This window comes from Saprolegnia parasitica (assembly GCF_000151545.1).
Source record: "Saprolegnia parasitica CBS 223.65 unplaced genomic scaffold supercont2.136, whole genome shotgun sequence".
NCBI lineage: Eukaryota > Oomycota > Saprolegniomycetes > Saprolegniales > Saprolegniaceae > Saprolegnia > Saprolegnia parasitica.
Window position 1 is genome coordinate 3331 of NW_012156530.1, and position 15392 is coordinate 18722.

Here is a 15392-nt window from a genome sequence, read left to right on the forward strand (position 1 = left end):
GGCGACCGCGTCGCAGCACTTTGCAGCGTCGCCGCACTCTGCGATCGAGTCGCCGTCCCGGTCCACCTCGATTGACGCCTCCAAGTGCGTACTGGACTTTTTTGGAGACAGAAGGCGCTCATGGAATGTAGCCTGCGCAACTATGTGCTGCCAAGAAGCCCCGTGACGTCGGTGCTGAACGAATCGATCGCAGAAGACGAACGCGAGGTGCCGGTGCTAGCGACAGCCCCCACCGAAGGTGCGGTACAATACGCTGCTGACGTCAAAGACATGGCGATTGTAGAAGCCGTCGTGCTGCTCTCGTCGGCGCCAAAGGATCGGGCCCGGTACGACCAGTACAAAACAGCGTACGGCGACGTCTTGTACCACTATGGCGCGCTCAACACGCGCTGCGAGATGCTCAAGCACCTCGAGACGACGCCGGCGCCGCACGAAGGCCTCACCCTCGCGTTGTACTGCCACGCCTGCGGCCACGTACGATATCTCGTTTGGATTTGAATCGTCTTATCGGAAGGATGTTGGTGTAGCCAACGAGCGACCTCTACTGCGCGCAGTGCAAGGACTTTTCTGTCAAGTGCTCGGTCTGCGAGCTCGTCGTGCGCGGCGAATCGATGTATTGCGTCAGCTGCGGCCACGGCGGCCACCGCACGCACTTGACGACCTGGTTCGCCACCGAGGTGCGTCGTCCTTCTTCCATGACAAAGAATTTATGGTATGTAGAGCGCCTGTCCAACGGGCTGTGGCTGCTGGTGCAACCAAGCCAAGGACGCGATGGAGTTTGCGCTCACGTTGTCGCCGCCGCCCACCGCGTCGACATCACTCCTCCGGTCCGTCTCGTTTTAATGCCAAGAAATGTCTCCTATTTAAAAACAACGTCCGTCGCCATCCTTAAAAGCAACCAAGATGGCCGAACGGCGATCGAGCCCAGGTCGCGAGTGGAGCGACGACGCCGTTCTTGAATCTCCACGACCAAAAGACCACGCCAGTGGCGAAGAAGGTGGCTGCGCTGGCGACGATGCCATCTTCTATCCTCTTTGGTAGGCTTGGATTTAGGAAACGAAAGACTTGGCCACCGGCGCATTGGCGCATGCTACACCATTGGACTTGGCATGGACGGAGCTTGTTTTCGAATCGCCTTGAAACATTGAAAGACATCTCGTCCGGGAAGCCCCGGGACGAGACACAAGCTAAAATAGAGCTTGTCGCCGTGTTGTGTGCGGTCAAACCATGTTCAGTTTAGGAATATGTACGCATCGATGAGACAGGAAGTACGCCATCCGCTTCCTAACTTTTACACGTCCTGTCCATTGACAGGACGTGTAAGTGTACGGCGCTTTCCCATCTCTCTTGCGTGGCCTTTCAGTGCGAGACCGAGCTCATGCCAATCACAGCCGAGGATTGAAAACCCGCGCTTCAAGTCCCACAGTCCCCAACTCTTGCACCGGCCATTCGTCACTCGGTAGCATCATTTTCCCTTTGCCAGAACGCGACGCATGGCACCACGCACAAGCATGAGCGCCACCGACGTCGTCTCCGCTTTCGAGGTCCACGCGGCCATGCGCCTTTGCATTCTCAGCTACGAGTCGCGCCAGCCCAAGGAGCACGACGGCGACTTCAAGTCCCGTGTCCTCACTGCGTTTACCTCCACGTTGAGCGCGCTCGGTGTGCCAAAGGCCAGTGACCAGACGCCGTTTATCGAGTTCGACGGCGACAAGATCCGCTGCATCGTCGCCAGCATCGGCACCGTCGTGATCCTCTGCGTCACTGGCTCCAACACGACCCGCGATCACGTCACCAACTGTGCGATCGCGAGCACGCGCATCGTCGAGGGCCAGGACGGCGACGCGCCCGCCGGCTTCAACCTCGAGGCGCGCGAGCTCGGCCTCGCGCGCGTCGCACGCGAGATCTTGAAAGACGCGGCCGTCAGCAAGGTGGTTCTCTGCGGCCACAGCCGCGGGGGCAGCGTCGCCCATGTCGCCCACTACAGCCTCCGCATCAACCCCAACTACGACAACATCCCCAGCCACAAGGTCGCGTCCGTCGCGTTTGGGTCGACGCCGTTCCTCCGACGCCAGACGAGCCTCGTGGCCGGCGACCGCTTCCTCACGTACTACACCGAGAATGACATTGTGCCTGCCCTCTTCTCGTCGACGTCTGCGATCGTCGATCGCGTGCAGAGCATCCAGGGCGCGTGGGTGCAGCTTCTGCGGTGGTCAACCGGCATCGACCTTGACAGCGTGCGCGCGACGGCGGCCGAGCACACGAGCCTCGTGCTCTCCGAGTATGTCTACTTCGGCAACTGGATCCACCTTCGCGAGACAAGCCATGTGCTCGGCACCCGCATTTCGATCGAAGAGGCATCGAACCCGGTCGAGTACAACGGCAGCGACGCCTTCAAGGCGCAGCTCCAAGCCATGACCTCCATCAAGGACATGAAGAACGCGCATGGCATTCAAACCGCGTACGAGCGCTTCTTTACGCGCAGCAGCGTCGCGGTACCAGCCATGGACGTGCAGCTCTCGCAACATGTCATGCGCGTCATGCTCTGCGCGGCCCTCGAGTTCATGGTGCCGTCCAAGATGCCGCAAGACGCGCTGTGCGTCCGCCTCAACCGCGCCATCACCGCCGCTGTCATGCTGAGGTCCTTTGGCGATGACAGCGTCCACGCGATCCTCCAAGACGTTGGCGATGAGTTGGCAGCGTACCTCGTCGTCGGTCGCCGCCTCGGTCGAGATGACAAGACCGAGGCCGAGGTCAACGAGAGTGTGCGACTCGACATGCAGCCGTGGCGCGACCTCATGCAGCGCATCCGTGCGATCGCGCCGGCCGACACGCCCGCTGCGTACATGAATGCTGTGCACACGTTCAACGAGGCCAACATTGGCCACAAGCTGCCCGACCTCGTTCTGCTGATGACCAATCTGCTGGCGGAAGACTTTGTCAAGATGCAGAAGAGCCCGGCCACATGGCCCTACTGGCTCGGCGCAGTTGCTCTGGGGGCCGTCGCTGTGGGGTGTGTCGCCGCGACCACCGGTAGTGCCGTCGAGGTGGCTGGAACCCTCGTCGGCGCCGCTGCGGCACGGTTCAGTTCGACGAAGTCGACGGGGCCATCCTTCGGGCAACTCTTAGGATCGCTCTTCGCCTTGTTTGCAGGCGGTTATGGCAGCTACGGGGCCTCGTGGAGCGCGCTTGCGATCCATCTCAAGACCGAGTCCTTCCGCACCGCGTCAAGCGCCTACTCGGACCAGCTCAAGAAGATGGCATCCGCCATGGGCCTGCATGACGCACCGCTGACGACGCGGCTCTTGGAGACACAGCTGGCGGCAGTCGAGCTGCCCAACGATGCGACGCAACGGCCGCTCTTCGCCGCCTTCTCGAAGGTGATGCAGACGCTCGTCCGACTCGAAGAGGCGTGCAAAGCCATCGTCTTTATCGTGCTCAATGGCGACCAGCACGTCGGCAAGTCGTGGTTCATTCGAGCGCTCAACAGCACGCGACAGGAAGCCCGCGAGTCGAAGACAGCGCCAAGCTTCTTGCGCTACGCGCCAATGGCCGACGACCCGACCCGGAAGGTCTACCTCATCGACATACCCGGCAACAACACGTTGAACGAAGTCCAGGCGCAGTACACGGCGGGCCTCCACGGCGTTGGCACCATTGGCATTAGCCTCCTCCAGTTTGACAAGACGCCGCACGTGTTGCCCGCGGCGGCCATCCGCAGCGCGTTCAATGGCTGCGACTGCGTCCTTCTCTGTCTCAACAAGGTCGCGGGGCTGGGCCTTGACCTTGCGACCGAGCTCGAAGAGGGCGAGTCGCCCATGATCCCACCCATCGTCGATACGTGGCGGCAGCAGTTGGAGCTCGACGGCATCGATTTCTCGAGCGGCAAGTTTTACCTCATGGCGACCGAAATGCACGGCTCCAGCAAGGCAGAGACCTCGAAGATGACTGCGCGCCAACGCAGCCGGTTGAAGGAGGACATTGAAGACAACCTGGAAGCGGTCCGCGTCAACGGCGGCCAAACCAAAGATGACGTCGTCAACTGGATCCGCGACCAGGTCGACCGCATCATTCAGTCCCGCTCGTCGTCGTAGCAGATTGTAGCTTGTACACGAATGCAATGAAGTTGGTTTTCGATGCATCAGGTCACAATATGAGGCGGGTTCACGGGCTCTACCGTGAGTCTTGCGAGCCAACAAGCCTTGTTGGCTCGCAAGACGGTGCACCGGTGCACAGACCAAGTTGCCTATTCGCTGCAGCCTACCGGTACGGCGCAAGCTACCGTTGTACTACAGGAAAATGAATGCGGCAAGGTCCCAGCGAGCTGCCCTGCGTAGAGTCCCAACCTGAAGTGGAGAGGTCTTCTTGCTACTCCTCGAACCGCCTTGCACCTGTAAAATGGGTCGAATCAGACGCCTGGGCCATGCCAGGGCTCGTTCGACATATTTGCGCATAGCCTACTACGCTACCAGTAATTAGTATTGACTAGGACAGCAGCTATCAGTGATTTCTCAACCTGGTCACGACGACTGAGCTGCGGTATCGCACGGGCCAATGCACTTGGCTACTCCTGTGGCTACTCGATGGATCGAGATTGGGCGCGCCGCAGCCAATCAAATGCGTCCAGAGTGTAGGTGCAATTGCACTTGGGTGCGCCTTGCGTTTCACGTGCAACGTGGCGGTCGACGGCTTTTCTCCGCGGCGCCAAAGACGCCGTCGACAACGTGATGCTGAGCCTCCGGCACCTCTGCGCGACGTCGGCGCTGCCGATCGCCTACGTCCTCTGCTACTCGGACGACCTTGCGGCGGCGTACACGCCCCCTGCCCTCTACGGCGTCGCCTCGGCCCTCGCGGCTCTCTGCGCGGTCGCGCTCCACGCCGTGCTCTTGACACTCGTCGACCGCTTTGGCCCACGCGTCGATGTCATATCGGCTCGGCGCATGGCGCGCGAGAGCATGATTGCGTGCGACTGGGCGGCGGCGAGTTTGCACTGGTCGCGCGTCCTCGACGGCTGCCCCGCCGACACCGACGCCTACGAACAGCGCGCGCTTTGCTTGGAAGCGCTCGACGTACTACGACCATGTCATATCGATGTGGTGTCGTCATCATGTATGCGATGGGTAGGTGTCCGACGGGACCACGGCAGGACGCCAGCGCCCAATTGTCACCTCGGTCCGCTGCGCCTGTTTGTTCCGGTGCCACTCATACGATGTGTAGGAGCCTGCTGCGCCAAAGCGACTGTATCGGTCACCGTCGTGGCAGCGGGTCGTGCGGCCTTTTCTAAAGCGCTGCGTGCACGCCTCGTGGAGCTCTCGCGCGATCACGATTCTGGTCCTCCCGCTGCTGCTGCTCTGCCTCGCCGTCCACATACTCGCACGGACGACCACCGAGCTGCTTGTAGCGACAATGGTGATCGTCCTGCACGCTGCGTTGCGCCTCGGCCGTCGATGGCTTCAGCTTGCCGCTGCACTGGCCGACGCGCTGCTGAGAAATTGCCACAAAGCGTGGCTTTGTCTCTGTGTCGTCGTCGACGCCGCGACACCGCTCCTCGCCCAAAGCTATCTTCAGCGTACGTCTTGCTAGCGTCGCCGACTGTATCTTACCAGCATGTCTCTTGCAGTAACCACGGCGACCAAGGACACCTACCTCTCGGTGGCTGTCGCGTGCCACTCACTGGGGACTGTCGGCGCCAAGACCATCGACTCGCGCCTCGTTCGCTTGCTCTCGGCAGCGCTCGCACAAACGATTGACACCGGCCGGTCCTTGGTGCGAGCAGCGGCGTGGGCGGCGTACGCCTCGGGCGCGTTTGCCGTGCTCGCACTCTCGTCGGCGCTGGTGGCAACCGGCCTCTTTGCGCTTGCGGGCGGGCACTACACCATGCGCTACACGGCACGAATGGCCACGCAGATTGGAGCGCTCGGCACCGACGTTCTTGCGCCAACCGTGTGGTGCGCCGGTGTGTCTCTCCTCCGCGGACTCCATACGACCCTCCGAACGCTCCACGTCATCGCGATCTGTCTGCATACAGGCCTCGACTCCGTGCACGCCTCCCTCGTCGCGCCCGCGTGGTGCCACGTATGCGCTGGCGGTATCTTTCTCTTTTGCAGACTTCTCTGGACGCTGCATCGTCTGGTTTGGTCTCTTGCGGCCGTGCTCGGCTTAACCCGCGACGTCATTCTGCATCCGCTCGCTCGTGCAATGCAAACTGCAGTCTGCTACGTCGGTCGCACGGTCCTCCAGGCGTTGACCACCACCGCCCACCACCTCCAGCGTCTCTATATCGGATTGGCAGCCGCCGTCATGGCCATCTCGCACCACGCAAGCATCGGTGGTCGGCGGCTTCTTCTCGCGTTTGCTACCACCGGCTTGCGCGTCGCCGCTCACTGCCTCATTGCGTGCGGTCGTTTATGGCGCGGTTCGCACCGCTGTGTCGTGTGGCTCCTCGACGTCGTCTACCGACTGTACCTCGTCGTCCGCAGTCTTTTTCAAGCGTACGTCGTGCCACTTGCGCGTGCCACGTGGCTCTGTCTGGTCGGCACAGCGCTTTGTGTGTGGCGAGCAGCCAAGTACGTCTCGAGCGCCGTCTGGAGTGGTCTCGTTGCCGCTGGGGTTGCGATGCGAGCTGCGTACACGTACCTACGCATCTCGGACAATGTCGTGGCGGTATATGCATCGATGGTGGCGCTTCTCGCTGCGATGTGGGCGGCGATGTGGGCGGCGGGCGTCTGGGCGTCGGCGGTCATCGTAGCCGCGTCGCAAGCAGCGATGGCGATGACAATCTCGGTGGCTCACGCGGTCTCGGCGCTCGTCGTGCAGCTCATCGACGCAGCATCGGTGGGTGTCTCAACCACGGTGCAAGTCAGCTACGACGTAGCCATCGAGCTGCAGCGTCTTGTCGTAGTGTGATTTGACTGTATTTTGTGTACACTATTCGTTCTTTTTGACATCACGAGTTTGCGTTGAAGCTCCAACAGCACCGAAAGACAAACGGGATGCGGTTTCCGTACTCACAGCTTTATCCTTTCAACGAATCATGGCCCCCAGCTTCACGTGCCAACGACGCATTGGCGAAGCGAGCAGTTAGATCGAGCCACGACACACTCTCTCCCCGCCGCTGCTGCTTCACCACATCGAACTTTTCGCTGGCTCAATGTCGCAGATCGCATGCATAAATCCATCAAAGAATGTTCCAAGAACGAAAAGTGTTCCACAAAACAGAAAATGTATGCTGCGTTGTCGACAAGAATGATGGTCTTGCGCGCGGTTGCGGTTTATCATCCTGGCGTCAGGTACGCAGACTTCAACTTGACACCATGGCAACCAACGACGCCGGCGACGAGTTCCGATGGCTGCGCCACGTCTGCGCCGCCCCGGTGCTGCCGCTCGCCTACCATCTGCGCTGGCGAAGCGAGCTCACTGCAGCGTACACATCGCCGGCCATCTACGGCGTCGCTGGCGGCCTCAGTCTTCTCAGCACCGTCGCCCTGCACGCAGTGCTCCTCACGCTTCTTCAGCGCTGGGTGTACGACGACCTTGAGATCCAACTGCGACAAGCGGCGACGACCAAGATGGCCCGTCGCGACTGGAAAGCTGCGAGCGAGGACTGGTCGCGAATCCTCCGCCTAAATCCCTCGGACGCTGACGGCTTGAAGCAGCGCGGGCAGTGCTTCTTGCACCTTGGCGTACGCTTCCTTCAAGCTATGTGGGCTAGGGGCAAAGGAATGGTAGGAAACCGACAAGGCGACCTCGGACTTTGCACGAAGCTTGGCGCTCCATCCCGCCGACAGCATTCTCCACGTACGCTTCCGACCCTCACATGGACAACGCATCGAATGCTTGTTGCCCTAGGAGCAACTGAACATACTCCGACCCAACCAGGTGCCATCATCGCCACCTCAACATGGTGTTTGGAGCAAGGTCATTGCGCCATTCGCCTTGTTGAGCGTTGGGTCGCAGTCCACATGGAGCACGCGCGTGCTCGTCCTGCTGCTTTTACCGATCTTGCTCGCCTGTCTGCTGCTCCACGCACTTGTCCGAGGCGCCGTCAACGTCCTTATCTCGTCCCTTCATCTCGCGTGGCGATCGGCTCGCGCTCTCGTGCGACAGACGTGGCGCGCTCTCCAGGCCATCCATGCCTTGTGGCTGGCGACCGTACGTGTGATGGCGACGACCGTCGATGCCGCGGTGGCAAGAACACGAGCGATCGTAGCTCGCGTCTATACCAACCTCTATCAGTGTGGTAAGAGCTTCTTATCGACTGACCAACGCAGGACGCAATAGATGTGCCTGCACGTAGTCACCGAGCAGATCCCAGATGCGGTCACCTATCTCCGCGTCTCGTGCCTTGCATTCATCCTCTCGGTCCTTCTCTGCACGGAACGGCTTGTCAGATATGGCGCGGACCTCCTGTGGCGCTGCATTGAAGTCTTTCGCCACCGCCGCCGCCTCCCACTCGGACAAGTCATCCTGACGGTCGCCGAAGCAGCGTATCCTGTTGTCGATGCCGGCGTCGACACGGTGCTAACAGCGTACACGCGAACCGGTGAAGCAGCTTCGCACGCGATAGCCACTGCCCGCGATCTTCTTTTTCTCCACGGGCTCGTTGCTACGCTCGCTGCCATCTCAAGAGCAAGTTTGCTGTTGCACCAAGCGCACGGCCGTCTCAGACGCGCGACGCGGTATCTCTACATGCATGGGCTGGTTCCGGGGCTCGCCTTTTTGCGGTTGCTGCTCCGGCAACTTCGACGATCGCTCTGGAGTGCCCGCGACCGACTCGGACACTTTGCCCGCGTGCTCTACTGGGGCTGCATCGTCCCTGGTGCCTATCTGCTGCGCGATGTGATTACGCGCGCGCTTCAGTGGTCGTGGACGTTGTTGTTGGCGGCGACACGATGGCTACGCACCAGCTTTGCGACGTACGTCCTGCTGCCGCTCGAAGCTGCCATCGTTGCGGCCATGCACCAAGCCATCGAAGCGCTCGTCGCAATCAAGCACTGCATCGAAGCTGCTATCGCCTACGTCCAAGGGCTCGCCGTCTCTGCGTGGTATTGGGCGACAGCCACAGTACTGTGTCTCGTCAATACCCTCGTCAACCGCGCACAGGGGACACTCGCGTGGCTCGGCAATGTCAGCTATCATCTCTGCATGCATATTGTCCTGCCACACCTGCACTCGCTCGCCGTAGCCACATGCACGGTCGTTGAACGCAGCTTCGCATGGCTCCAACAAGTCCTACGACAGCTTTACACTTTGTGCTGCGCCCTTGTCCAAACGCTGGCCCCACCGATCTTGCACGTCTACTACTGCGTCGTGTACCATGCCGTCGACATCGCCGCCACCGTCCTTCTGGCAACGGTGTACAAGCTCCACGCTTGTTTCCTCTTAACACGCGACGTCACTCTGCGTCCGCTCGCTCGTGCGATGCAAACTGCAGTCTGCTACGTCGGCCGCACGGTCCTCGAGGTGCTAAGCGTATCCGCCCGCCACCTCCTGCGTCTCTATCACGGATTGGCAACCACAGTCATGGCCATCTCGCACCACGCAAGCATCGGTGGTCGGCGGCTTCTTCTCGCATTTGCTACCACCGGCTTGCGCGTTGCCGCTCGCTGCCTCGTTGCGTGCGGTCGTCTATGGCGCGGTTCGCACCGCTGTGTCGTGTGGCTCCTCGACGCCGTCTACCGACTGTACTTCGTCGTCCGCAGTCTTTTTCAAGCATATGTTGTGCCACTTGCGCGTGCCACGTGGCAGTGTCTGGTCGCGACAGCGCTCTGTGTGTGGCGAGCAGCCAAGTACATCTCGAGCGCAGTCTGGAGTGGTCTCGTTGCCGCTGCGGTTGCGATGCGAGCTGCGTACACGTACCTACGCATCTCGGACCATGCCGTGGCGGTCTATGCATCGATGGTCGCACTTCTCGCTGCGGTGTGGGCGGCGATGTGGGCGGCGAGCGTTTGGACGTCGGCGGTCATCGTAGCCGCGTCGCAAACAGGGATGGCAGTTGTCGCGGCCGCCTGGGTCGTAGCCACGTCTGTAGTTGTGCAATTGGCGCAAGTGACGTCGGCGATGGCTTGTCAGCTGATCGACGTCGCCTCTGCGATCACGTCGGCGACAGTGCAAGTGGCCTATGACGTGGCCAGCGAAATCCAACGCCTGTGCGCTCTTGGAGCAAAGGTCCTCTAAATCATTATTATACTGGTAGCTTTTGCCACCTTGTCAGTGCTTCCCGGACGAGATGTCTTTCAATGTTTCAAGGCGATTCGAAAGCAAGGTCCGTCCATGCCAAGTCCAATGGCGTAGCATGCGTCAATGCGCCGGTGGCCAAGTCTGTCGTAGCGTTTCCTAAATCCAAGCCCACCAAAGAGGATAGAAGACGGCATTCTCGCCAGCGCAGCCACCTTCTTCATCACTGGCGTGGGCTTTTGGTCGTGGAGATTCATGAACGGCGTCGTCGCTCTACTCGCAACCCGGGGCTCGATCGCATCTTGGTTGCTTCACGGATGGCGACGGACAAAGTATTTAAATATGAGACATTTCTTAGCCTTAAAACGAGACGGACCGCAGGAGCGATGTCGACGCGGTGGGCGGCGGCGACAACGTGAGCGCAAACTCCATCGCGTCCTTGGCTTGGTTGCACCAGCAGCCACAGCCCGTCGGACAGGCGCTCTACATTGCATAAATTCGTTTTGATGAGCCACGTGAAAAGTAGGGCGACGCACCTCGGTGGCGAACCAGGTCGCCAAGTGCGTGCGGTGGCCGCCGTGGCCGCAGCTGACGCAATACATCGATTCGCCGCGCACGACGAGCTCGCAGACCGAGCACTTGACAGAAAAGTCCTTGCACTGGGCGCAGTAGAGGTCGCTTGTCGGCTACACCACCAGCGACATCCTTCCGATAAGACGCTTCAAATCCAAAGGAGATTTCGTACGTGGCCGCAGGCGTGGCAGTACAGCGCGAGGGTGAGGCCTTCGTGCGGCGCCGGCGTCGTCTCGAGGTGCTTGAGCATTTCGCAGCGCGTGTTGAGCGCGCCATAGTGGTACAAGACGTCGCCATACGCTGTCTTGTACTGGTCGTACCGGGCTCGATCCTTTGCCGCCGATGAAAGCAGCACGACGGCTTCTACAATCGCCATGTCTTTGATTCAAGAGCGTATTGTACCGTACCTTCGGTGGGGGCTGTCGCTAGCACCGGCACCTCGCGTTCGTCTTCTGCGATCGATTCATTCAGCACCGACGTCACGGGGCTCTTGGGCAGCACGTAGTTGCGCAGGCTACATTCCATGAGCGCCTTCTGTCTGCAAAAAGACCAGTACGCACTTGGAGGCGTCAATCGAGGTGGACCGGGACGGTGAGTCGATCGCAGAGTGCGGCGACGCTGCGAAGTGCTGCGACGCAGTCGCCTTGCGCCTCGGCGTGCTCTCGTCCTCGATTGTCGGGTGCCGTGGCGGGCGGGCGCTCAAGGCAATGGGTTCGATCCTCGGTGTTGCCGGCTGTACGTTCTTGTCCGCGTCGTCGAGCGCACAAACAATGGCCGCGAGGGTCGGCACGTCGCCTGCTTTCTCGTAGAGCTCGAGCACGTGCTGCACGAGAGAGGCGCCGAGCGGGTGGGCGGCCCACGGCGTGAGCAGCGTCTCGGGCGGCTCGGTTGCCGTCGACGAGATGGCGAGCATCGACCACATCTGGCCGAGTTCAATTTGACCGGCCGAGAGCGCGCGCGCGGCTTGGGCCGAGCAGCTCGCGAGCGGCAAGTCAAACTCGCCGCAAAAACGCGAGCAATCCAAGAGCGAGACGCTTACGCTCAGCGTCAGCGTCGCGTTGTTCTCCATGTAATCCGGCAGCATCCGCAGCGCCGTCGACCGCGGCGTGTGGGGTTCCATGTGCGTACTGTGGTACTCGTGCTCGTCGTGGGGCATCTCGTCGTCCATCGTGAGGATGTCCGGGTGGGCGTCCCACGCGTAGTCCATCTCGACGGCCGTCGGTTTCTTGACGCTCTTGAGGCCGCTCGTGGCATCCGAGAGCTTTTGAAGACCCGCGTACGTCTTGGGCAAAATGGTTGTCGCCACTGACGACGGCAAGAGCTTGGACTGCCCGATCGCGACGCGCGAGTCAAAGACGACCAGCATGTTGGGCCCGCTAAAGCACGCGCCCGACATGCGCGGGCACGGCAGCGCGCCTTTCGCTTTGGCGTCTTCCATCGCATCGTGACCGGGCAGATCGTCGTTGTTTTCTGTCAGCAACGCAGAACTACTGTGGTGCGGCGACAGAAAGAGCTCGTCGTCCTCTTCATCGACGAACGCGAGGACGTTTTGGTGGTTCCACTGCAGCGAGACCGCGGTCGTCGGCAGCGCCAGCGGCACAAAATCCGACTTGAGCGACGCCAAATCAAACTTGAAGACGTGGTGGGCGGTCTCGGACCGGCGGTTGACCTCGGGCTCGGTCGTTAACAGCGTCTTGTTCGTCAACAGCCCACACGCCTCGAGGTGGCTTCGATCCATGTGCCACATGCGGAGCTCTTGGTTCTTGGACCAGGAGACGAGCTGGAACGCGTGGTCGTGGGCGCGCCACGCAAAGCCTTTGACGAGGTCTCGGTGGCCGACAAAGTCGTGCACTTGCTTGGCCTCGATCGAGCTGCTCTCGTGGCTGAGCGACCAGAGGCGGATCACGTTGTCTTGGCGATGGGATGTCGTGACGAGGCCGTCGCCAAACGGCGTGTAGCGCGCTCGCCACACGGGTGCGCCGGTCGCGAGCGACCCTTGGCACACGCGCGGCCGCAGCACGTTCCAGAACTTGACCGTCTTGTCCTCGGAGCAGGTCACGAGCTCGTGCATATTGCTGGGGCTCCAATCGAGCCCGTAGATCTTTTGCATGTGCGCCGTGATGATGGCCGTCGGCTTGTCGCACGACCGGGTGTCCCACACACGTACCTAGAGAGGCGAAGATGAGGATGAGGATGGGATGTGGACGAGGATGGAGAGGTCGGACCTCGCCGTCGTGCGCGGTCGCCAGCGACGTCGGGTCGAGCCGGTTCCACTCGACTTGGGTCGCGCTCGTCGTGAACGCGCAGAGGGTTTGCACGGGCTTCTGCGGCGTGCGAATGTCCCAGAGATGCGTCTTCGTGTCGGCCGAGCACGTCGCGAGGATCGTGGGCTCGGACGGCGACCACGCGACGTCGCTCACGGGCCGTGTGTGGGCGCGCAGCGTCGCAATGAGGGGCTGGTGGCTCGAGAGGACGCCCTGGAAGCCGTTGTTCGTGTTGTTGTGGTCAATGTTCCAGAGCAGCGTGTTGTGGTTCGACGTCGATGCCACGAGTCCCTTGTAGAGCACGTGCGGGTTGCACTTGACGACCGTCACGTCCCATTTGGTCTACGCTACGCATGAGCCATGCGCTGATAGAGGATGGGCTAATACCTGATGGTGCAGCGTGCGCGACGGCTGGTACGGCGACTCGAGGTCGATGACGTAGAGGCCCTTCCGAGCGGCGAGGACGGCGACGCTGCCCGTGGCGTCGACTGAGAGCGTGCTCGCGTTCACCTCGATCTTGACGTTGAGGTCGTTGTGGATCGTCGAGTCCGTCCACGTCGTCGACTGCGAGCTCGAGCTGCGGCTCAAATGGGGCGGCTTCTCCCCGAGCAGCATCATCCTCGCCTAAGGCTGCCGTCGAAATGGCACGTCAAAGGCCATTGGCCAAAAGTCGAGCAACCAACGCACCAATCCAAGGACGCCATTCTCGACACTGCGGCGAAACTGAACGACTGCAGATCGCAATGACCTTCGAACGCTTCAACGGCAAGGTGTGGCGCTGTCGTGAGCTACATCAGAGGATTATCAGATAGCAACACTACGTGCAAACGATGAAAGCAGTGGTGGAGCCTGGCCCGATGCACAAACCAACAACAGTAAACCAGCCTCCTTCGCTCTATTCGATGTCGTTGAACAGCAGTGCAGGATCGACTCTAACTGCTTTCGGATGGGCCCACGGACGAATACACGCATGCATGCAGACTCAGCACGCACTGGGACCATGCACCAGCAGAACACAGAACACAGAGGGTTGTTGAAATGGTGTGCCCTTGTAGAGCCAAAGACATCAGCGCCTCGGAGCCTCAAGGTGTCCACCCCGCTTAACCATTCAGACAGCAGACAACATTTGACCATGATGAGTACAATAGATGACGCTAGTAGAACAGAAGAGCTCGCCGAGACGCGAGCTTGACTCTGCGCAATTGCAAACTGTCGACACAATCTTGGCTTCTTGATCGCACGCTAGGACTCTGAAGTAGTATCGCAAGATCGCGCTGAGGATAGAATAAACACGTACAGACAGTCGGAATGAAGGCAGTTGGAATTATGGAGAATATTGTCAGCGAACGTCCGAACAACCATGTGCCAGGTGCGCCTTTTGCACGATGAGGTGCGCTTTGTGCCCACCCAAGGATTTTTCCGTTTCATCTGGTGTTTTATCCGGCAGCCGGATACCCCCTTCGCGCCTCGATGCGCGCGTGTGATTGGTGGAAATTGCATTTTCGAATCGGCCAGTCGGAAGCGAGACCAAGGCAGGCGATGGAGACGGCAAGCACGGCGACCGCAGTGGAAGAGACCAACGTGAACATGGAGACGACGCAGGAAGAGCATGGGCCGGAGGCCGCCAAGGGCGAAGAAGCGTCGAAGGCGACGAAGCGCGCTTCGACCAAGACCAAGGTCGACGAGATCCCCGGCGAGCGCCGCAGCGAACGCTCGCGCAAGCCCGTTGCGGTCTTCTCGCTCGCCTCCGAGAACAAGGTCGAGGAAGCCTTCGTGGCGCCGGTCGGTCCTGGCACAAAGCTTCGCGATATCCCGTACCTCGCCGAGAAGGTCCGCGCAAAGATGGGGATTGGGACTCAACACGATTGGATGATAGGTGGCCAAGTGCACGAAGAAGGACGGCGAGCTCCTCACCAAGCTCTACCAAGTCATGTACTCGCGCCGCTACTCGGCTGCGATCGTACGCCTGCGGTCCACGTCGCTGCCATCTCATCCCGCTATCGTCGTAGATCAAGGACGTCAAGGAGCATATCCTCGACTTTAGCGGATACCCCACGTTCAAGGACGACGCCGTAAGAAACTGCATGGTCCTTCTATCGCTAACGATATCTCATGCGCTGCCGTAGGCTCGGGAAGCGTTCCGTGACGAGCTCGCGATCAAGCTCTGCCGCGGGACTATGGGCTTCATTCACCACATGATGGATTTCTTGCACGTACGGTCTGGGAACGCTGCGAATGCATCTGACCGACGGCGCCTTAGATTGAGCGGTCGCCCAAGTCCTTCAAGGAGAAGAATTTGCTGCCGATCAAGGACGAGCTGGTGAACCGCATGATGGATTGGCTCGAAGCACCCTTCGCCGTTGAACTCGTACAAAGAAG

General features: G+C 60.5%; 6 protein-coding genes across 6 annotated transcripts in view; 5 read left to right on the forward strand and 1 right to left on the reverse strand.

Moving 5' to 3' along the window:
* Positions 1-843, forward strand: part of SPRG_21441 (hypothetical protein) — a gene marked incomplete at both ends in the record, with an annotated part of 3209 nt that extends 2366 nt beyond the window's left edge. The window contains 4 exons of the mRNA XM_012353821.1: positions 132-238; positions 284-474; positions 528-677; positions 721-843. Coding sequence (XP_012209211.1) covers positions 132-238; positions 284-474; positions 528-677; positions 721-843 — 571 coding nt within the window. The remainder of the gene's footprint in view (positions 1-131; positions 239-283; positions 475-527; positions 678-720) is intronic.
* A 668-nt stretch (positions 844-1511) lies between these two features.
* On the forward strand, positions 1512-4094 carry SPRG_14620 (hypothetical protein; the record flags this gene model as incomplete). The annotated part of the gene is made up of 1 exon (XM_012353794.1): positions 1512-4094. One exon carries the CDS (start codon positions 1512-1514, stop codon positions 4092-4094), a length of 2583 nt encoding a protein of 860 aa, XP_012209184.1.
* A 633-nt stretch (positions 4095-4727) lies between these two features.
* SPRG_14621 (hypothetical protein) lies at positions 4728-6906 on the forward strand (the record flags this gene model as incomplete). The annotated part of the gene is made up of 4 exons (XM_012353795.1): positions 4728-5069; positions 5125-5172; positions 5218-5569; positions 5621-6906. 4 exons carry the CDS (start codon positions 4728-4730, stop codon positions 6904-6906), a joined length of 2028 nt encoding a protein of 675 aa, XP_012209185.1.
* Positions 6907-7313: 407 nt separating this feature from the next.
* On the forward strand, positions 7314-10176 carry SPRG_14622 (hypothetical protein; the record flags this gene model as incomplete). Its single annotated transcript, XM_012353796.1, has 4 exons — positions 7314-7682; positions 7729-7797; positions 7849-8239; positions 8297-10176. The coding sequence occupies 4 exons, from the start codon at positions 7314-7316 to the stop codon at positions 10174-10176; spliced, it is 2709 nt and encodes a 902-aa protein (XP_012209186.1).
* Positions 10177-10536: 360 nt separating this feature from the next.
* SPRG_14623 (hypothetical protein) lies at positions 10537-13642 on the reverse strand (the record flags this gene model as incomplete). The annotated part of the gene is made up of 7 exons (XM_012353797.1): positions 13401-13642; positions 12975-13355; positions 11310-12916; positions 11157-11263; positions 10922-11112; positions 10713-10862; positions 10537-10659 (listed from the first exon to the last, which is right to left on the reverse strand). The coding sequence occupies exons 1-7, from the start codon at positions 13629-13631 to the stop codon at positions 10537-10539; spliced, it is 2790 nt and encodes a 929-aa protein (XP_012209187.1). The 5' UTR covers positions 13632-13642.
* Positions 13643-14552: 910 nt separating this feature from the next.
* On the forward strand, positions 14553-15139 carry SPRG_14624 (hypothetical protein; the record flags this gene model as incomplete). The annotated part of the gene is made up of 3 exons (XM_012353798.1): positions 14553-14843; positions 14890-14973; positions 15023-15139. The coding sequence occupies 3 exons, from the start codon at positions 14553-14555 to the stop codon at positions 15137-15139; spliced, it is 492 nt and encodes a 163-aa protein (XP_012209188.1).
* Positions 15140-15392: the final 253 nt, after the last annotated feature.